Genomic DNA, 23,566 nt, shown 5'->3' on the forward strand with positions numbered 1-23,566 from the left:
GATTAAAATTTATTTTTATATCTAATATTTATATGATTAATAAAATATTTCAAAAAAAAGATTAACTATCTAATTTTATTTAATTTTTTTTTAATTTCTTTAAATTTTTAATAATTATAAAAAATATAATTCAGAATGCACTATATTAGCTATAATTTTTAACTATAAATATTTACCATCTTCAATAATAATTAATACTAAAGTAACAATTCAACTATTTAAAAATAAAATCCTAATTAATCATGCTAAAATAAAGTCAAATACTCAAATTATCCCAACAAATTTTATTATCTTCATAATAAATTATTTAACTACTAATCCAATGCCAAATAAATGAAATCAGTATTTAAATACCACTTAAAACATTAATTTTTATGTTTTTATTATATATATATATATATATATCCCTTGGATAGATAGAGAGGGCAGAGTTTTTGGTTTTTTCATGTTGTCAAAGAGTTGAACAATGAAAATAGATGGCGAGTGCCTGAACGAATTGATCGGGTCATGTAGGAACAAGGTTCAAGTCTATCGGTCTGTTAGGATGCCTTAGCTGCCTCAAATTTATCCCGACGAGAACAAGAGTAATAATACTGTGTATAATGCTACAACAGTGGGGATAGTAAAAAAAATCATACAAAAAGAAAAGGGGGATACGAAATAACTATAGCGAATGCATCGGATGGACGTGAAGTGATTGATATTATACTTCCAGGACCAGAACTTCTTGTCTCGGAAGGTGAATCTATCAAACTTGATCAACCATTAACGAGTAATCCTTATGTTATACTATTTCATTCTCGACGATGAATCGATTTGATAGCTTAGCTTAGATATTGTTATTGATGATATTATATTGGTTATATATATATATAATTTTAATTAACTTTATTTTTTTACTATCATTATTTGCATAAATCTTCTTTTATTGTAAATTTTGATTTTAGGTGTAATAAAAAAAATTGCGTCATGCGTATTTAACTAAAAAACATTAAAATGATTTTTTTTATTTTAAGAATAAAAATTAATTCTTTTGGACTGATCTTCCAAGCAAAATTACTTTTTAAAAAAAAAATCTTTAAATTAACTACATAATATACAATGTTAACGACTTAACGTACCTTGAATCTAGTACGAGAAGTTCAATTCTATATTTTTTATGAATTCACAGCAGTATTTTTTACTCTTAGTTATATTCAAATTTCACTTTTATTATCCCAACAAAATCAGTGAATTTACAAATTTTGTTGAAATTCAAGTGAACTTCATTAAAACTTAATGAGATCGTTTATGGGTGTGACAAATTTATTTTTATTTTCGTATAATTTAAATCGTATTGATATAGTTTAATTTTTTTTCATTTGATTCATATCATTTAAAACTGTAAATGATAAAAATTTTAATTTAAATTTTAAGTATATATATTTTAAATTATTCATTTAATTTAATTTAATGAAAATAAACATAATTGTATTGTTATAATAATATGACTACAATAATATAACTACATTTATTTTATTCATATTAGCCATAGTTATTCCCAACTGATTTACCTTTTTTTGAATTTTAGGAATCATGAAGCTACTTCTTTTATATAATCTTTATAACAAATCAAACATGGAGCCTTTTTATTTATGCATATATGATAATATTAAGGTTCATGAATGCTTTGTGGCTAATAATAACGAGCATTTAATAATTGAATCGGGTTGATTTAATGATTAGTTCATTAATCTAATTAAATAAGTGTCGAGAGTTCGAATCTCGTCTTGTATATCAGGAAACTCTTAAATGAAATGTTAATTTTTAGTTGTAGTAAAACTTGTGTATCAATAAATGATAATAAAAAAAGAAAAATATTCTCTAATATATGATAGTGTAGTGATTAACTCAAGCTACTCATGGAAATTAGACTTCACTTAGAAGTTAGTGATGGTTAGTCTTCAGTTACATACTTTTTTTTTTTTTACTAAAGATAGAAGATTCGAATCCGTAACCTCTTAATTGAGTATGGAAAGACTATGTCATTTGAGCTATAACTCATTGACTTCAGTTACATACCCTTGAAGCTTCTATCCATGTAGAATGTAATAAAAATAAATATTAATAAATTTAAAAAAATAATAAAAAGATAACTTAATTTTGTAGATATGACATCTAAAATAAATTTATTTATGAGAATTATTCATAATCATAAAAAAAAAATTGGTTTATAATTTTTTATATTTATTTCAAATTAAATACTATTTAAAAAATAAACAAAACTAATAATATTTATCCATAACTAATTTGTAAATTTTCATTTTCCTTTTATTACACAAAACAATAATGTATTCATATTTTTTTTAGGTATAACAATGTATTGATTTTTAATTATACTTAATTTAAGGGTTTCATATGTGTAATTGAACTCATATTTTTAAAAATATATTTTATATTTTAATATATATTCTACTTTTATAGCTAATTTTAATAACTAATTTTAATATATCTAATATGAGTAGTGCTAGGGAGCCAATGGCTTAAGCGTACAATGTGTACAATGAGCTAAATCTTTGGTTTATGAATAAAATGAACATCACCTATACTATCCAGAATAACCATCCGGATACCAGGGATATAAACATCTCATGTTATAAAAAGCTAATTTTGGGTTCACCAAGGATCGAACTCTTCACCTTCCGGATCTGCAACTCTAATACCATGTCCTAAAATCACTCATCCCAAAAGCGTAACCTGACAGGATAATGTAACACTAATAATCATATCTCTAATACTTTCTAAACCTTCATTGTACACATTGTACGCTTAGATCATTGGCTCCCTGTACTTTCTCATCTAATATATATTCTACTGTGAAGAACAAAACCCTAGTAGAGCGTTTTTCCCTCCCGAATCAGTGAGCTTCACCAACGCCACCGCTACTGGAGCTGGCACCGGCGCCGCCGTTACTCTAAACAGAAGATTTGTCTCCTTCTCTTCTCCGATTCATGTTCGCACTGCTTCTCCCTGTGAATTTTCTTCCAATCTCACGTTAAGGTTTGAGTTTTTTCCCAAATCAGTGGAGGCTTCACCAACGCCACCGCCATTGGAGCTGCGCCGGCGCCAACGTTACCCTAAACAGAAGACTGGTCTCCTTCTCTTCTTCAAGTTCATGTTTGCATTGCTTCTCTCTGCGAATTCTTTTCGAATCTCTCATTAAGGTTTGGGTTTTTTTTGTGCTTTCTACATCACATTACACTAATTTTCTACAATAGACTGCTAATTTGATTAGTTAATTTTTTATTTTGCTTGATTTCTTATATGCTCTGTGATTATGTTGCATGCAAATAACGTGTTTGATGATTTGCCTCAATAAAGAGTTTAAGCTTGTGACATATTTTTACATGCTTAATTTGGCTTGAATCTGACAAAAACATATGCTTACATGCTTAATTTGCCTCAATAAAGAGTTTAAGCTTATGGTTTCTTTTTTTGAATCTGACAAAAACATATTTTTATATGCTTAATTTGGCTTGAATGACTGCTCAATCTTCCTCATCTTCACTTCTTTTCTCATTTAGAATCTTCTTATATAACTTGCAAAGCATTTAATTTTATTTCTTATCTTGTTGCATATTAAGGATCTTGTTCGGTTTTATGTTGGTTGAAATGAAGAAGTTGTAGTTTAGGAACTTTTGATATTAGCATAATAGTAGTAGTAGTAGTAAAGTTCCTAATTGCTACTTCATTTTCATTTATGCCTGAAATCAATCTCTTTAAAAACATGCTAATTTTTGTTCTGTTTCTCTGCCTTCTTTTATTATTATCTTTAATTCTCTGCCAATCTGTTGTTGAAATGCAATACAACAACAAATTTAGATTTCAAGAACATTGAAGGAGTTTTTTTTATGGGTTCTCAGTTTTTCATTCCAAGTCTAAATTTAAACCTGGCATATTAGAGTACAATTATTATTCAAAGAGTAGAAATTATTCTTATTTATTAATTTGATTGTTAAAAAACTAAAACAATTCCTACATTGCATACTCCTTTGGCTTGATTTTGTTCATATTAAGATGTTTAATCTTGCATTTTTTTTGTTTGGATTATTCCTTTTCAAATTGATATATGGATTACGGTTCAATTAGATTATGGAATTATTATTGATTCATGCTTTCTTGATTATGACAAGTTCCAACTAGTTTTTCTGACATACATTGGTTTGGCCCTATTTTTGTACTTGTTATAAGAACAAAAAGTATTAAAAGTATATAGTGTACCTGTTAGAATCCTCTGAGCTGTTCTCCAAAATTGAAGGGGGAGCCATTGTTGTTGTTAGTTTTAATATGATGTGTCACTGATCTATCACTTGCGTTTGACTCTATCAGTTGTATATAACCTGTGTATGGCTCAATATAAAGCCAAGATTACCCTCCAAGACATGGTCCCTTTCAGTCATGTCATCTATGACTTGCTCCATTTCCTCCATCAGGTGATGGAGTTTCATTATCCTTCTTTTCTTCTCTAAGTAATGTTCAAAGCACCTCTTTATATGGTACCTACTCTACCTCAATGCATCCAGCATGTTCTCTGTTATGGAATTCATGCGCTTCAACTTCGATGCTGAAGAAGAAGCAGCAGCCATTTCTGAAAAAGTTCTTGATCACAAAACAATAGCTCGTCTTCAGGTTCGTGTCAGCTCTTTGTTATTTGCTTTTCATTTACCACTAAAACTCTGCTTGTTGACTATTTGGTATTTATGTTAAACAAAGTAGAGGGTAGATTCAAGATTCACATGTACATAACTGATAAAGAAGAAAAAGAAAATGGGGGCAGGGAAGGGAAATTACATGTGACAAAAAGAGAGGGACTTAAGAAATAATTAAATCATTGAGAAGAGAGTTGAAGGAGAAGGGTGTGTGAAATTGAAAATAAATTTTATGACTACGATTTTATTTATTTTTATGTTATTAATATGGTTAATTGTTTAAATTTATTCAGGCTGCATGTTTCTTTAACACACGTTATTTGACAAATTGATTTCACATCTTTGAAACCAAATTCAGTTGGCAGATGCAAAGGATGTATTGGAAGGCATTCAAGATGTGAAAGGTGTTAGTTTTCCTATATTAACTCCAAACCTAAAGTAAGATATATATGCTTTAAAAATTATTATTTCCATCATAGTAAATTATATAATCAGCCATTTGACTGGTTTGAACTCTGCGGTTTGAATTCTGTTTATTTTTTTTTTTGCTGAACTCTGTGATTTGAATTCTGTTTATTTTATTTCTCAAATAAATTATTGCTTCAACTTGGTGGGTGCTTTTCTCCATATATATGCATGCTCGATTGATTGTTTTTTAGCATACCATTCATGATGGAGGAGATGTTCCGGTCTATGAGTGATATCAGACTATCAGAAATGGAAGTGGATCCACCACCAATCTTCAGTCAAAGGTCTGATTTCCAATTCTTGCTGCAACACATTGAAAGCAATTCTCAGTAACCTAGCAAAACTTTAGTGTTCATACACAGTTATACTTTCTTATTTCTATTGATTTGATTTGAGTTTGGTGTGAGGAGTGTAAATTGAGTGAAGAGGTGAGGGATTGTAATTATTTTTTTTGTATCTATTCCTTTTCATTTGTTTTCTGGAAGTTCCCTATTTTTTATTCTTCTAGGGCCTTCTTTTCAAGAAGAAGGAATACCACAGTGAAATTTGATATTGCTGTACAGTATAAATTTTGAAAGGAATGAAATGAAGGAAAGCTTATTTTTGTTATGTATATTTGATTTGATATTGTTTTTAATACATGTGTTTAGAAAGGTAGAGATTGTTTTGTATAAATTCAATTATGAATTATGAGACAAATTATGGATTACGTAATTTTTTAAATTTAGATAAGTATTTGTGCTAATTTTAGTTGTAATATTTGTTATTTGGGATATTTTAGTAAATTTAATTGTGATAATGTTAATTTTAATTAAAGATATTTGTTATTAGGGGTATTTCAGTAAATAAAAAAAATTAGAATTGATAATAATTTTAATTAAACATATTTGTTATTAGGGGTATTTTAATAAATTTAATTGTGATAATGTTAATTTTAATTAAAGATATTTGTTATTAGGAATATTTTAATTGTGATAATATTTTAGTAAATTTATTATTAGAGGTATATTTTGTAAATTTAAAAGAAAAATAATAATATTCGATTAGTTTTATATTTAACTTTTTAAAAAAAATAAAAAAATCCAATATTAGGGGTATTTTTGAAAATAAAAATAAATATTTTTATCTAAAAATGATTATATTGAATTTATCTTGAAATATATTTATATGTAAATTTTTTTATGTATTTATTAAATTTAGTCATGAACCTTTTAATTTGAATAAGGATAATTTTGACATATTAAATATATTTAATATTAGAGATATTTTAGCAAATTAAAAAAATTAGAGTCAATAATAATTTTAACTAAATATTTATTATTAGGAATATTTTAATAAATTTATTATAAAAAATATTTTGTAAATTCAAAAAAATTTAGAATCAATAATAATTTAACTAAAGATATTTGATATTAGGGGTATTTTAGTAAATTAAAAAAAAACTAGAATCAATAATAATTTAACTAAAGATATTTGTTATTAGGGGTATTTTAATAAATTTATAAAATTTTAGAATCAATAATAATTCTAACTAAAGATGTTTGTTATTAGGGGTATTTTAGTAAATTTAAAAAAATAGAGTCAATAATAATTTAACTAAAGATATTTGATATTAGGAGTATTTTAGTAAATTTAAAAAATTAGAATCAATAATAATTTTAATTAAAAATATTTGTTATTAGAGAGTATTTTAGTAAATTTAAAAAAATTTAGAGTCAATTGTAATTTTAACTAAATATTTATTATTAGGGGTATTTTAATAAATTTATTATTAGAAATATTTTGTAAATTAAAAAAAATCAATATAAAAATATAACATTTAATTAGGTTTATATTTAATTTTTAGTCATTAATATTTTAATTTAAATAATTAAGAGTAATTTTGATATATTACATAATATGACCAAGATATTTAAACTCAACCAAACAAAAATTTAGGAGTGAATACCCCATCCGACCCGAACAATTATCTCGAAAGGACAACGAGGCCCCCAAGAAAAAGAAACACCCAATCCGGCCCCTGATAATTTTTTTTGGGACTGATTATACATAATATAATATTCCAATGCATCAAGTTTTATAAACAAACATAGGAATCTTATATTCCAAGTAATTTTATTCCTAGGCATTATATTCCTAGGAATAATATTCTTGGGAATAAAATTTAATCTTTGAACCACACACACCTTGAAACAAATAACCTTTTCCCAGCTGCGCTCCTTCCTTGTCCTGTGGAAATTGATCCAACAGAATTGGATTGAACTGGGCCCTTCACACTGCCTGATGAGAACATGGAATCACTATAGTGGTTTGTAACACCTGAAGGTTTTGTTACATTGTTAACCTGAGATATTTGCATGCCTCCTTCCCACTTTGGAGATGGGGTCCCAGCTTTTAGACTATGGAGATTCAATGGGACAGAACCATAATGTGAAGGTAGGGATCCATGATTTTGAACAGAGAATGGATATGCAGAAGAACCTTTCTCGAGTCCAAACACTTCATCAACAAGTGATGAAAAACCTGAAGGATGACCTTTTGCATTCTGTATGGAACTCTCAAGTCGAATATCAGTGAGAAACTCACGTACAGATTCTTGATTTGGACAAGCAGCATTGGGCAAAAGAGAGTGTAATTTTCCCCAGTCAACCAGGCTTAAATTCATTTCATCTTCAAGTGCCTGCAGCTGTCCTATATCAATTCTTTTGACCCGCAGCACCTGATTAAGGACACCAAATAAAGTATCTTTTCCAGAAGAATCTGGCTGAGTCTCTAACAGCTTAAACAAAGGTTTAAAATCCTTATCAAGTTCCATCATCAGGAAACAAGAGCTCCCACAGTCTGGAAACGCCATAATTAGCATTGCTGAACCGTTCAAAATGTTTTTGGGTACTTTAACTGTACTGAATCCATGCTCGAATACCTACAAGAATGCCCAATAAGCGAGTGGTCTTAGGTAAGTCATTTCTGAATAACCAACTTAAATTCAGTCCAAAATAGTTTGGGAATTTGTCTTTTTCTTTTAACAATAAAAGGAATGAAAACAGGGAAATATACCTCTAGCCCTAAGACTCTTCCGATAGATGCAAACAAGTGCAATAAACTTTTGCTTCTCAAGCTTACAAATACATCAGCTGCAGTCATAGATCCCTGATTCAAAGCTTCTTCACATTCTAACAATGCTGAAGAAGCAACTATGTTTTGCGATGATTGAAGGAGGAAACGGCCATTTCTGAATAACATAACAGGGACATAAATTTGAGAAACTAAACTCAAATGCCTAAGATATTAGGAAAAAGCATCTTAGAAAAGTAAGGTACCTGATATTAACTCCAAGAGTAAAAAAACATGAGGCATAGGCACGCACACGCAACACCTCATACCCTTCAGATTCCTTGCTGAAGCATTTATCATCCTTCTACAGACAAAAGCAGCTTCATCTTTTAAAATTTAATGAATGGTTGAATTGGAAAGAGGTAGGATATAATATTACAAGATTTGTAAAAGGGTATCACAAATTCAGCCACAAATTGTATCATAGCTTGCAAAATTTAAAGGCCAACTGTGTTTACTGGAAAATTAACTACATGTCAAAAGTGTTCAGCAGCAAGTATTTACCAAGCAGCGGAAATTCCACACACACACATACATACACATACATACATAACAAACAGAAGATATCAGAATCTAGCTACAGATAGTCCATGCAAGAATGATGAGAAGTACTTATGGTGCAAAATACGAAAATAGTCAAATATCCATAATTCACGATATAGTTCTCGAAAGTTACAAGAATGTTAACAAAGGAAAAACCCCAAATTGGGGTGATACACTGATACCAAACAAGAAGCATCAAACCACATATGCCAAAACCCAAAAGAAACAAAAAAAAAAAATTGCCTGATGTAGCATATCAAATTGATACTCCAAATGTTCCCTAACAAATGTACACTAACCTGTTTATATTCAACATCAGGTCCACCCAAGTGAGACTGGAGTACAACATCATCTGCTGCTCGACAGACTTGGTTATTTTTTCCCAGTTCTCTTTTAATTTCCAGTAGACTAGTACACGGGTTGCAGCTAATAGCTCTTAACAGCAACCTCTCAACATCAATACAACTTTGGTCCAAGAAAAACTCTGCCTCTTTCCTGTTAGTGGATCTATGACAAAATTGCTGTGTATGCATTTTATCTGAAGATCTGGCCCAGGCTCAATTTTTTATGAATGGGCATGCACCTGAGTCAGACATGCAGCATTTTATCGAACTCCAGCCAGTATGTGATTTTTAAACCAGCAGTTCGAGGACCGGATGAATCAGATTCCCATGACCCATTCCACCCTCGGATATGAGCTCAAATCGAATTGCATCTTTCCATCTTCCCTGTCGAAGAGCTTGCACTTGCCTGATGACAGTATCCATGACAAGTGAAACACATAGATCGTGAAGAACGAGTACAATATTGAAAATGGATTTTCTGCCGCAGCCATTCGTCTCTCTAGATCATCCCCGAGAACATGGCGCCGCATTAATTTCAGTTTGATAGGTTTATTCTTCTCACCAACAAGCAGCTCCAAATGTAATATCCTCCACATGACAAGTGTTCCTGTAACCAAGAGTCACTAAAACCTTAAACTCTCTATCCACCTTAATCAATGCCGTATCATAGAAATTTCGAACGCACAAACTCAGGCTTTTGCTGTTCTTCATTCAAGGTATACTTACTGAGTACCAACATCCTCTATACATTTAGGCAACCGCTGGTAACTCCCCGTTAAGAGAATGTCAATGGCAGAGGGCACATCATAAACCGGAGCACGGGCTTGCTGAAGCCCCTTATGCATAAAAAACAAAGAATCCGCATTTGAGTAAAAACATATCGTGATTTTAAACAGTCGAAGTCAACTGCTGGTAGTGCTTTATTATAGGAACCTACAAAGCAAAAAACCTATAAGCACATCCTATCCAACAAAGAAAGAAAGAAAAAACTTCCTTTCCCTGATTTATGATGCTTCTAGTTTTCAGCTCACAGTGCCCCAAACCACCCCGTAATTCTATTCATTATTAATTATGTATCTCCCAAATACACAGTTTTGGAATTTGTACAGACCAATGGATTGAATGAAGAGTAGTGCTATGCAATTAGTGGAGGGTTATGAGTGCTGGCACTTAGTGTTGGAGTTATGTACTATAGAGTACTTAAAGAGTACATATTCAACTTATTTAATTTGAAATGTTTTGTTTTACTGTTAGTATTTTCTTAATTACACATTATCTATCAAATATTTTTTATTACATGTAGGTACCTCCACCTTCACTCACAAAGCTGCTGCCGCATAAAAGAAGAGTGACTCCCGATATCAAACTAATGCAAGGAACTAATTCTAAAACAGCATCAAAGTTTACAAAATTTATGAAATTTGTCCTCATTTTGGACTTCAGAACACTAAGAAAAAAATAAAAATTAAATTATGTTGTCTTTTGTAGTTCAATTGATAAATGTAATCTAAAATTGTGTGTTTTGAAATTACTTTATAGCTGTTTTGTGGTTGAAATTTGTGTGTTGTTTATGCCTTTTGTCATATCTTATATAGGAAAATTCTAACGTGCTGAACGAAAGATTCTTCAGCACTTGCTGATGCAACGTGTCATACCTGTGTTCGAAGTCGTGTTTTGTATATTGGATGAGTGTTATCTGATCGTGTTCAGTTGTGGGTCCCCTGTTTTAGAAAATGTGCATTCTAACTTATAACAGTTATAAGTAATACTATTGACTTTAGTTAGTCAAAATAATTATAATATTTATTTATTTTATATCCGGTGGTTTTGAAATTTGGACATAGATAAACTTATCTGATCACCAAAAAACAGGTTAAGGAAGATTTTGGAATCATTTTTGCATGAAGAAAAGATAAAAATAAAACTGTTAAAAAATTTTAAAGGACAGTGGGCCTACAGATAGAAAAAAAACTTAGGTTGAACCAAAATTGTTAAATTTGTATTCTCTCCGATGATGTAATTTTAGTTAATAACGAGAGTTATAATTACAAGTACATCAGCGATGTGAGATGATAAAATATGGTTTCGAAATTTTAGATATTGAAAAAATTGGATATAAATGATTAGGCTTTTTATTTATTATTTTTTTAATGATTATTAAAAATAATTATAAAAAATTGTAAAATATTATACTCAAGTGTAATAAAATTTTGAAATTGTTATAAAATATAAAATGTCATTATAATAATGTTAATAAAATATTATGTGAAATTTGAGATGGAAATATTTTTCAATATATAAATTAAATGTAATTGTCTATTATGAAATATCATTAGAAGGAACACGTAATAAGTATATACTATACGAGACTGTTATTTGTTATCATTTGAATTTTCAAATATTAGTACATATTTTAAAAAATTAAATTTCTTAACTCATTTGTTTTTCTTAAATATTGGAATGGATTCATTTCTTTTTTTATTATTTAGAAATTCATTTTTATGTTTCTTAAGGCAACAATGATCCAATAATATTTTTTAACTTGCACAACATACTCTCTGGCCAGACAATGTCTTGACATACGTCCATTCTGAATAAACAGAACAAAAAAAATATATTATTATCATATTAAATTTATTTTCTTAAATTAAAGTTATTATCATATTTTAATCTATTTCTTAACCACAACTTATGACACACTATGGTCGAACGTAAGATCTCATACTGAACCATCTGCCATCCACTGCAGTTGTTCCAAAAATAATTAATGAAATACTTTAACGGAATACGTGTTCGCCCCACTAAATGACATGTAGCGTCAACAGCTGCTGAAGGATTTTTCTTTCAGCATCATAGAAGCTCTCATCTTGTATATAAGGCTTTGTTTTGGAATCTTTTAAATAAGACTTTTTGTTTTGTGACGGTAATGATGACATTTTAGACATCACTCTTAGTTTATCATGTGTTACAATGATTATTGTCTTTGACTATGGTTGACCTATGATTTACTTATGTAATCAGATTCAAGGTTTATTATTTTAATTTATTTTGCAATTTAGAGATTTGATAGATAAATTACAAATTAGTTTATTATTGATATTTGTAGATTTGTAATCAGTCTCTTATTTATTTTTACCATTTTATTTGTACAGATTTAGTCACAACTTTTAATTCACAGAATCATACCTATTTGTAATATCTTCACTGAATTTGTAGGTTTAGTCAAAACTTACAATTTACAAAACAGATTTGTATTGAAAAAAACATAATTGTAGATTCGTAGTGACATTAATTTAATTTTATTCATCACTTTTCTACACCTAAGGCATGGCTACAACTACAAACAAAACAAGAAAAAAACTCAAAATACTATTTCATACTTTTAAAATCCTAATTTCAGCTTCTATTTCACTAATCTTCCAACACACGTTCATTTTCTAATACTCAATACTATTTTCAGTTTCATGTCTGTCAGTCATGTCTTCTTCTTCCACACCGTTTGTCTACACAAAAAGTCCACATCATCTATTTTCAGAGGTCTATCACAACAAGAACCACAGAATAAATTATGCATGTATTACAAGAAGAATATGTAAATTCAAGAAGGAAGCAATTCAAGAACTCACATTATAGTTTGGACATCCAAAAAATAGTCTCTCTGATTTTGCTTCTGTTCTAAATCAACGAAGAATGGGACGCATTCCACAACCACACCAGTGTGGAACCTTTCCAGATCTAGCTCGATTTAAATTCCTATCTAAACTTCCATGTGAATGAGATCTTTTGCAGCTTCCGAAATCTTGGCCGGTGCTCCTCATCTTCTTCTCCAATACCCAAACCACGATATCAACTTGGGAATTTGGCACATGTTAGGATTTTATATTCATTAAAAGGGGGCTAAATTGAGTCTAAAAATTTTTTCGGCCACTTGTCAAGTCCAAGTGTCACTTAACGTTCCAGGTAAGCGTGCCGTTAATGGAGATTAACAGAGGCTAACGTGAGTCATTTATTCAAATTTAAGGTTTAAATTAGGTCAATTAAAATTTCAAAGATCAAATTGAGTCTGTCTCCAAATTTCAAGGACAATTTTAAATATTAATTGTGGTTACGATCATTAAAATTGTGCTTGAGTGAACATAAAAAGAAAAACTTCATGGTGAGTGCGAGACCGGCTGTGTAGTTAAGAAGTTTTGATATCTGTGATTTGTCTTCACTGACCATATACACTGATAGATAGGTGTGCACTGTGCAGAAACTCTTCAGCCAAGCCGTGGTGCTACTTTCAACTAAATTTGGAAGTTTTTAAGTTTGTCTCCTCTGACCAAATCTCAATTCGATTTTTTCTTCCTTTTGTGACCTTCCCCTTTCTATACCTTTCACGTATTTTTGTTAAAAATAAATATTTTAAAATTAATATTAAAAAAAACAATTAATTATATATTTTTATGGCTTTTTTACCTAAATGCGCATCTAAAAAACATTAATTCCCAAAATGCGCATGGCTGGAAATCTTTCTGTAAATGCGCATTGCCATTTTGTGGCCTCTGCCCGTGAAATGGAAATGAACTCCATTTTAATTATGGTGCCCACGAAATGGGCAATCCATGTCATGCCAAAAAAATATCATGCGAGAGTGATGCAACAGGAATAGTTACCTCATCCACCTTCAAATTGTCCAATCTAAGCCGGTGCCTTTGTAGGCGTTGCTCGGCGTAGTCATTCTTTCCTCTCTTGCCCACCCACCTGCGAAAGAACAAAATGATCTTATAACCACATTTAAAAAATTACGCAGAGGAAATAAGAACACAAAGCACAAATACAGAACATATGGAAGAAAAATTTATTACGTTGTAGCTAACGAAAACGTGTATGGGCTTGTCACGTCTGGTGCCCAGAAAGGAAGCCTGAAGTATATCCAAGACATCAACAGTGTATGACAACCAGACATTCCCTCGACGTTATAATCAGTCGCTAGGCACATGCCTCTATACAACCAACAAAGCACGGCACTACCCCAACTATATGTACTAATGGCTTCATAGTTTGCCAGGAGAGGAAGATAACGTACGTGAACCGTGTTGTTCGCTTTGTCAGGAAGTAAAACGCCACCCAATAAATACATAATGTAACAACGTGCATACCGTACGAGGGCCTCCTCGGGAGAGTCAAGAGGCATCTGTTGTAGTCTACTTCTGAGCCACTTCAGTTTTATGTTATACTTCGTGGTCCCAACATGTCCGTCAGGAACTTCTCCAAAGAGTTTCTCACACCATTGCCAAATATCTCTCTGGTGGAACTTACTCTATGACCTCAGAGTGCCGCTGACCGGTTCACGTCGATTGATAACCCCACCTGCATGGCAACATCCTCCAAAGTGATAGTACACTCACCCCATGGGAGGTGGAATGTATGGGTCTCAGACGCCATCTCTCCACAAGAGCGCTAATCATTGGGTTGTCGTACTCAAAACGTTTTATCAGAGACGCATAATAGAAGCCGGCTCTTCTTAGATACGGCTCCAGCATCTGCCTCCTAATCTCCATACTCGGATCTGCTTCGTCTACAAAAAAAACATCGACCAGCGTGCCATGCGGAGTCAACATACGTGCCGGCTGAAATTGAAATAGATCAAAACACAATTATATAGTTTAAAACAATTATTTAAATTATTAACAAATTTTTTTTATTTTAATTAAAAAAATAAACTCACCTTAACATGTAAATGAGCATAAATATGAAATTCATCCAACCTATTAAGATTTTCTTCCACATTAATTCCAATTTCACTCATTTTTTTAATAATTAAATTACTCCTCAACTTCTCTTTTTTTTCACCGAAGCAACCCACTACTTCACTTCTCCTTTTTACCTTTGCTTTGGTCCCCTCCCCTCCCACAACCTCCTTTTATATGCTTCAAACTCACAACCCAACAATAAATTGCCTCACTTTCACCCAATGCATGCTCGTACAGGAACTGCAAACTTGCTGCTTCGACTCTTCCCCCCCCCCCATTTCGTGCTTGCCACACTTGATGATGGCCATTTCGTGTGTGCCTACCATGAAATGCCCCAACTCGTGGATGACACACTTGATTTGGTCCATTTCGTGTGTGCCATCAGTGAAGTCCTCCATTTCGTGCTTGCCATGCGTGTAATGGTCCAATTCGTGGACACCAAGCTTGAGTTGCTCCATTTCGTTTGTGGCAGGAACGAAATGGTTTGTGTCAGTGTCCTGATCCCATTTCGTGGACACCCTCCTTGAAGTGTATACCATTTTCATTTCATGGTTGCTCCTTGCGAGTTGGGGGTGCGCATTTGCAGAAACATTTTCAACCATGCGCATTTTGGGATTAAAGTTAAAGCCATGCGTATTTATGTAAAAAAGCCTATTTTTATTTAATATAAAAATTTAATTATAAATTTTAAAATTATAAATTTTTATTAGAAAATAAAAAACTACAAAAACTAATAAAATAATTAATAATTTACTTGCTTTTGTGCTTTAAATCCATTTTTCTAGTTTTTTTTCTAATATCCAAACAGTTCTAACTTTTTTTAAGGTTAGATAATTTGAAATTCTTAAGTTTAAACTAAGGTGCTATTTGATTAATATGATTCTATTTATTATTAAGTTTTTTTCATTTGAAATTTGAATTCATCATTTTTTTTCTTAACATATTTTTGAAGTTGTTTATTATTTAAAATTAAAATTTAAACTTTGATAAGGGTAATAAATGTTAGAATAAACTTAATAAATATTAATATAATATATCTGTTAATATACTTTTTCATAAGTAAATATATATAATAATAATTATTGGATTAATTAATATCATAAATATTTTATATTTTAATTGAAAATTTTAAATCAAATTTTATAAACATTTTTTATAAATTATATATAATGCAACATAATTTTAAAAAAATAAAATTACATATAAAATATTTTCCCAATCTTGATTATATATAATAGACTAGTGTTACGATGGGTAACCGGAGATTGTTGGGCTGGACTCGCTGGGTTGGCCCAATCGTCCGAGGAAGGAAGCCTTCGTGCGGGTCTACGCCTTGGGGGCCTCCGTCCGACTTGTGAGTATGAACGAATGGGGGGTGGTACCTGCAAAGACACTCCGATGCCAAAGTCAGCAAGGGTGTGAGCAGGTCTAGAAAGTATTGGAGCTTCTAAGATACCTGAGAAGTGTCAGTGTATTTATAGGGATGGACCAATAACCACCGTTGGAGTAGTTCCACCTTTTAAGGGGAATAACTGTCCCTTTATCTTAGGGTGGTTGAGATATGGCTCTTGGAAGTGGTTAGAGAGATTCTAGGGGCAGTTATCCTCTTGAGGGAGGGTTTATCTGCCAGCTGATCCTCGTACCGACTTCTTTAGAGCAAGTCGTGAAGATAGCCGACTTCGTGGCATCTGGTTTGTGTAGTGTGAGGCTCAACTCTTTTGGGTCGGGCCTTTTTACTTGGATCCTGGGCCTTAGCGTTGGGCCAGGGTATGAATAGTGCCCCTACTCGAGCCCAATTTCTCTTTTAGGATTGGGTTTGAGTATTCTACTCGGGGTCGTAGCCGACCTATGAGGGAACCGACGTGATTTTGCGCAACCGACGTGACTTTTCATGACTTTTGATTTTCACAGTTACGTCTAATCGAACGTCGCGTCCGTTAGAGGTTCGCGTAGGTATTAATTACCTTGGTAACGGTGCACCCATTAATGACTGCCCATTTTTACCATTATGCCCCTAACGTGTTTATAAATACTTTCCCTCTCTTTCGTTGTTTCGTTTCTGCAATTTTTCAAATTTTTCTCTTCATCCGTTCGTGCAGTATTCTTGCATTTGAAGGCTTTCATCTTCTCCAACCTTATTCTCAGATAAAGGTTAGATTTTTCTTCTTTTCCTTTAACGACATGCTTTTTGTTTGCATGCTTTTATTTTTTTTTTAGATGGATAGGTTGATCCATAGACCTCTGTTTGATTCCGTACTTCCCCCTTAGAGACTGTGTTTTTTATTTTCTTTTCTTTTTTCCTTTTGTAGGTTTTACCAACCCTTTTTCCAAAGAAAGAAAATGTCTTCTGTTGAAAGTCTTGCTCAGTGGGTTGATGTCACAGTCCTGGGGGAGGAACCTTGGGTCAACACTGATTTTCTTACTGATCTTCGCACTCGCCACCGGCTCTGCACCTCTGATGAGGATGAGCCGAAGTATGAACTACTTGCCCCGGGTCTAGAAGACCGGGTCTGTTTTGGGAGAGCTTTGGAGGCAGCCCCTCATTTCTTTTTCATGTATGAGAGCATGCTTACCCGCCTGGGCGTTTTCCTTCCCTTTTCTGACTTTGAGATTGATGTTTTACGCCACTGCCGTATTGCACCTATCCAGCTTCATCCCAATTCCTGAGGTTTTCTGAAAATTTATCAATTTGTCAGCCATGCTTTAGACTTTCCGACTTCCCTGAGGATTTTCTTTTTTCTCTTCCATATGACTAAGCCCTTCAGTGGGCAAAATAATAAACAACAATGGGTGTCTTTCCGGGCCATACAAGGTCGGAGGGTCTTCACCCTTTTTGATGAATCTTTCCATGACTTCAAAAATTATTTTTTCAAAGTGCAAGCTGTAGAGGGTCACCACCCCTTTTTCTTGGATGAGAATTCTTCTCCTCGCTTTCCTCTATACTGGCTGGAGGCCTCCCCCTGTGAGAAATATGGTCTGGATGACCTGAATGAAGTGGAGGCAGCCATTGTGGGGTTCCTCCGAGAAGTGTGGGGGAGGGCCCCATATTTGGACACTAAAAAATTTCTCCAGGGGGCGCCATCCTTCGTTCAGTCGCAACTAGGTAGCTTTTACTTATCCACTTTGTTTCCGACTTGTGGTTACCGACTTGTAGTTACCGACTTATTTTACTAATTGTTTCTCTTTTGCAGAGATGGCGAGGAAGAATTCAAATGAGTCTTACCAAAGGGTTCAGGAGGCCAAGGCAAGGTCTCGCGCTAGGACCGGTGGCGCCAGGGTAACTAGCTCCTCTCTTCCTCCTCCTACCTCTTCTTCCCGTAGTTTGGGGACCCCTTCTGAACCTATTGTTATCTCCTCTTCTGCTTTTTCTCAGCCGTCCCCTCCCCCCCCGATCCTCCCCTGAGCCTGAAAGGAAGAAGCGCAAGGCTTTAGAGCCTAGCTCTTCTTTCGAGGGTGAAGCCAAGGTGGATGCCCCTGAATTTATCCGGAAGTACATCCATCCTCATGCCCGTATAGGCTTGGATGATATTTCTATCCGGAACCACCTCACTATTCTGGCTCAAGAGAGTATCAGGGCGGCGGCGGTGTGCACCAAATTTCTTGATATTTTCGAGAAGACTCCTCTTAGCTCTCTTGGTTCGTCCTCGAGGGCTAAAGAGTTGGAGGAGAGACTTCTTTTATATCAAGAACATGAGAAGAAGTTGAAGGAGGAGGTCGCCAAACTAAAGGAGGAGAGGAAGGGTCTCCAGGAGAGGGAGAGCAAGTTGCAGGCCCAGTGCAACATGGAGGTCGGTTTAAGGCTGAAGGTGCAGGAGAGCTATTCAAGCCTTTTTGAGGACCTTGTAGTTGTGAAAAAAGATCTGCTGAATGCTCAGACTGCCTATGCCGAGTTGGAGGACTCTATTGCCGAGGGATCTGAAGAGGCCTGGAGGATTTTTAAGGAGCAAGTCGGAGTCATTGCTCCTGGCTTGGATCTCTCTCCTTTGGATCCTGACAAGGTCGTCATTGCTGGTGCTATAGTGTCTCCTCCTGCCCCCCAAGTTGTTTCTGAGTCAGACTTGAAGACTCGGGGGCAGAGGATTATTGAGTCCCCTCCTCGCTCAAAGGATGCTCCAGCTCTTCAAAGGTTCCTCCGACTTCCTCTTCATCTCCTATGGATGCCTCTCTCCCTGGTCCTGACGCTGCTCCGACTACTCTTCCTGGCTCTGGTGGTGATCCGTCTACTCCTCTTCCGAAAAAATAACTTTATTGGCTATATGGGGGCCCGGCCTGTGAGTCCCCCCTTTTTTAAACTCTTTCTTTGTTTGTGTTGGTGGTGATTGAACAATTTCTTCTGGCCTTTTAAGGCCGTAAACAAAACACTTTTTTGAAATACCATTTTTTAATAAGGGTTTAAAATTAAAAAAATAAATACCCTTTTTTTGGATAAGGGTTTTAGTTACCTTATGTGTGCATGCTTTTCTGATTTTGCTTTTTCGGAGTCCCTTTGATCTTTTCTGAAAACCTTTCCTTTGGCTTGTCTGTCTTTCCGAGCCTTTTCGCCTTAAGGACTTTAGGACAGCTTTTAAGCTTTTTCCCTAGGTTTTTTTTATCTCTTTTTGGTTATTCCTTATACTCAACCTTGTTTTGTTGAGCTTTTATGACTTAGGCTATTTTTGCGATTCGTTTTTGTTTCTTACTCGGTTTTTCATTTCGACTTATGAGTCAGAATTTCTCCGAGTTTCTCACGATCAACTTTTATAACCTCTTTACGCCGACTTGTACCTCGTCGTTTTATCCTGACGACCATCTAGGTCGGTTCATGAGATTTTCACGTTTTGTCGAGCTTAAGTCGACGCATTTCGTAGAAAGAGAAAACTAGAAGGAATTTATAAGAGATATTTGTAAAATGAAAAAAGATCTTTATTTATTGGGGAGGTACCTTATTGTTACTAAGGGTTTTTGACAGCCTATTTTCCCTTAGCCTCTACTATGATGCCTCGTTAAAAACCCTTCTCCAGAAAAAACCCTTTTACTTTTGGGAAAAAATCGTGAAGTTGGGAAAAGAGTACATCAGGGAGTAGAGTTCGCTTTTAACTGTAGTACCTTTTCATATTACAAGCATGCCACGACCTTGGTAACTCGGTGCCATTCAGGTCGGTCACTTTATAATAACCTTTTCCTAAGACCTCATTGACTTTGTATGGTCCCTTCCAATTAGCAGCGAGTTTTCCTTCCCCTGATTTGTTAACTCCAATGTCGTTTCTGATCAAGACCAAGTCATTTGGGGTGAAGGTTCTTCGAATGACTTTTTTGTTGTATCTTGTAGTCATCCTTTACTTCAGCGCTGCTTCTCTTATCTGGGCTTCTTCTCGGGCTTCGGGGAGCAAATCGAGCTCCTCTTTGTGCCCCTGTATGTTTTCGATCTCATCATGGAGAATCACCCTTGGACTTTGTTCGCTGATTTCTATTGGTATCATGGCTTCTACGCCATAGACTAATCGGAAGGGCGTTTCTCCAGTGGCGGATTGGGGCGTTGTCCTGTAAGCCCATAATACTTGTGGGAGCTCCTCAGCCCAGGCTCCTTTTGCATCTTGTAGCCTTTTCTTCAGCCCTGCCAGTATGACTTTGTTGGCTGCCTCGCCTTGTCCATTTGCTTGCGGATGCTCCATCGAGGTGAACTGGTGTTTAATCTTCATACTGGCCACCAGGCTTCTGAAGGTAGAGTCGGTGAACTGGGTTCCATTATCTGTAGTGATGAAACATGGTATCCCATACCTTGTGATAATATTTCTGTAGAGGAACCTTCGACTTCTCTGGGCTATGATGGATGCTAGTGGTTCTGCTTCTATCCATTTTGTGAAGTAGTCTATTCCCACAATCAAGTATTTGACTTGTCCCGGGGCTTGGGGGAAAGGGCCTAACAGGTCCATCCCCCATTTTGCAAAGGGCCATGGGAAAGTTATACTGATTAGTTCCTCAGGGGGAGCCACGTGGAAATTTGCATGCATTTGGCATGGTTGACATTTTTTCACAAATTCCCTGGCATCTCTCTGCAAGGTCGGCCAATAGAATCCAGCTCGGATTACTTTCCTGGCAAGCGACCTAGCTCCGAGATGATTTCCGCAGATCCCACTGTGGACCTCCTCTAATACCTCGGTGGTTCTCGAGGTCGATACGCACTTTAACAATTGTGTTGATATCCCTCTTCTATAGAGAATATTTTTCACCAGAGTGTAGTGTTGTGCTTTCCTCTGGATTTTCTTAGCCTCTTTTTCCTCCATGGGGAGGATGTCGAATTTCATATATTCAACCAAGGGGTTCATCCATCCGAGGTTTAATCCGGTTACCTCAAGGACCACTTGCTTTTCCTCCGTTTTTACCACAGAGGGTTCCTGGAGAGTTTCCTGGATTAGGCTTCTGTTATTCCCTCCTGGCTTGGTACTTGCTAACTTGGATAGGGCGTCTGCTCTGCTATTTAGATCCCGAGTTATATGTTTGATCTCGGTTTCCGCAAAGCGCCCAAGATTCTCCAGAGTTTTTTCCAAGTACCTCTTCATATTTGGGTCTTTTGCCTGATACTCTCCACTTATCTAGGAGGTCACCACTTGGGAGTCGCTATGTACCATCACTTTTGTAGCACCGACTTCTTCTGCCAGCTTCAACCCGGCAATCAGAGCTTCATATTCTGCCTGATTATTTGAAGCTGTGAATTCAAATTTGAGGAAAACCTCTATTTGGGTTCCCCTTTCGTCCACTAATATTATGCCTGCACCGCTTCCTGTCTTATTTGAGGATCCATCTACATAGAGTTCCCATGTAGTTGGCTTTTCCTCTTGGTCCCCCGCGTACTCAGCTATGAAGTCGGTGAGGCATTGAGATTTGATTGCTGTCCGAGTTTCGTACTTCAAATCGAACTCGAAGAGCTCTATTGCCCATTGAACCATTCTCCCTGCAACATCCATTTTTTGGAGGATTTGCTTCATGCGTTGGTTCGTGCGGACTCTTATTGTATGCGCTTGAAAGTAGGGTCGTAGCCTTCGTGAGGCTATTACTAAGGAGTAGGCAAACTTCTCTAGTTTGTGATACCTTAGCTCGGGGCCTTGTAGAACTTTGCTGATGAAGTACACTGGATGTTGTCCGACCTCGTCTTCTCTTATCAGAGCCGACGCGACAGCTTTGTCTGCTACAGACAAATATAGGACGAGGTCTTCTCCCACACTGGGTCGGGTCAGTATCGGAGGCTGACTCAAGAATCTTTTGAATTCTTGGAACGCCTCTTCGCACTCAGGTGTCCATTCGAACTGACATCCCTTTCTTAATAAAGAAAATAGTGGAAGGGATTTGAGTGCTGATCCTGCCAAGAACCTGGAGAGGGCTGCAAGTCGGCCATTCAACTGTTGAACCTCCCTTAATCAAGTCGGGCTCTTCATTTCCAGGATAGCTTTACACTTATCGGGATTTGCTTTAATCCCTCTCTGCGTTAGCATAAAACCCAGGAATTTTTCAGCTTCTACCGCGAAGGCACACTTTGCGGGATTTAGTCTCATCCCGTGTAGCCTTATGGTGTCAAAGACTTACGAGAGGTCTGCCAAGAGGTCGATTTCTTCCTTGGTTTTTACTAGCATGTCGTCGACGTAGACTTCCATTAAGCTTCCAAGGTGAGAAGCAAACACCTTATTCATCAGCCTCTGATATGTGGCCCCTGCATTTTTCAATCCAAATGGCATGACCACATAGCAGAAATTAGCTCTGGGCATGATGAATGATGTCTTCTCCTGGTCTGACCCATGCATCGGGATTTAGTTATACCCCGAGTAGGCATCCATGAACGACAAGTATTGATATTCCGAGCTGGAGTCTACTAGGGTATCAATACTTGGTAGTGGATAAGGGTCCTTTGGACATGCTTTGTTTAAGTCGGTGTAGTCGACACACATTCTCCATTTGCCATTTTGCTTTTTGACTAGCACTACATTGGCTAGCCATGTTGGATATTTGACTTCTTTGATGAAGCCGGCTTCTAAGAGTGCCTGTACTTGTTCTTCTACTATTAGGGCTCGCTCCGAGCCGAGCTTGCGTCTTTTTTGTTGTACAGGTCGGGACCCTGGGTATACCGAGAGCTTGTGGGACATGAGCTCGGGATCTATCCCGGGCATGTCGGAGGCTTTCCAGGCAAAGAGGTCGGAATTGTCTCTTAGGAGTTTAGTCAACCCTTGTTTTAGGGTTTCCCCTAGGTTGGCTCCTATGTTGGTATTTTTTCCTTCCTCTTGGCCGACCTGTATTTCTTCGGTTTTTCCTCCCGGCTGTGGTCGCAGCTCTTCTCTGGCCCTTGCACCGCCGAGCTCTATTGTATGAACTTCTCTGCCTTTTCTTCTCAGGTTCAGGCTTTCATTGTAGCATTTCCTTGCCAATTTCTGGTCTTCCCTCACCGTTGCTATTCCCGCTGAGGTCGGAAATTTCATGCAAAGGTGGGGAGTAGACACCACTGCTCCGAGTCGATTAAGGGTAGCTCTGCCGATTAAAGCATTATATGCTGACCCTACGTCGATGACTATGAAGTCTATACTAAGAGTTTTGGATTTTTCTCCTTTTCCAAAAGTGGTGTGAAGGGGTAGAAATCCCAGTGGTCTTATTGGCGTGTCGCCTAATCCATACAAGGTGTCAGGGTAGGCTCTTAATTCTTTCTCATCTA

The 23,566-nt window shown here is 35.4% G+C and overlaps 1 protein-coding gene and 1 long non-coding RNA gene across 3 annotated transcripts; one reads left to right on the top strand and one right to left on the bottom strand.

Moving 5' to 3' along the window:
• The first annotated feature begins 2,872 nt into the window (after positions 1-2,872).
• LOC112758280 (uncharacterized) lies at positions 2,873-5,765 on the top strand. The gene is made up of 3 exons (XR_011873970.1): positions 2,873-3,203; positions 4,369-4,668; positions 5,047-5,765. It is a non-coding gene; the product is annotated as an uncharacterized lncRNA (long non-coding RNA).
• Positions 5,766-7,159: 1,394 nt separating this feature from the next.
• On the bottom strand, positions 7,160-10,230 carry LOC112758279 (mediator of RNA polymerase II transcription subunit 14). Of its 2 annotated transcripts, none has more exons than XM_072219947.1 (4): positions 9,113-10,230; positions 8,477-8,574; positions 8,214-8,388; positions 7,160-8,079 (listed from the first exon to the last, which is right to left on the bottom strand). In XM_072219947.1, the coding sequence occupies exons 1-4, from the start codon at positions 9,344-9,346 to the stop codon at positions 7,321-7,323; spliced, it is 1,266 nt and encodes a 421-aa protein (XP_072076048.1). In that variant the 5' UTR covers positions 9,347-10,230; the 3' UTR covers positions 7,160-7,320. The 2 variants fall into 2 exon arrangements, with proteins under 2 accessions (XP_072076048.1, XP_072076049.1); XM_072219948.1 differs by having other exon boundaries at positions 8,477-8,571; positions 9,113-9,680.
• Positions 10,231-23,566: the final 13,336 nt, after the last annotated feature.

This window comes from Arachis hypogaea, chromosome 16, assembly GCF_003086295.3.
Source record: "Arachis hypogaea cultivar Tifrunner chromosome 16, arahy.Tifrunner.gnm2.J5K5, whole genome shotgun sequence".
Lineage (NCBI taxonomy): Eukaryota > Viridiplantae > Streptophyta > Magnoliopsida > Fabales > Fabaceae > Arachis > Arachis hypogaea.

Excerpts from the sequence above, each read along its gene's own strand:
- LOC112758279 (XM_072219947.1), bottom strand. The coding sequence starts at position 9,346 with ATGCATACACAGCAATTTTGTCATAGATCCACTAACAGGAAAGAGGCA. Across the intron at positions 8,575-9,112 it reads CTGATGTTGAATATAAACAG|AAGGATGATAAATGCTTCAG; the intron begins GTTAGTGTACAT and ends TTTTGTCTGTAG. Across the intron at positions 8,389-8,476 it reads ACTCTTGGAGTTAATATCAG|AAATGGCCGTTTCCTCCTTC; the intron begins GTACCTTACTTT and ends TATGTTATTCAG.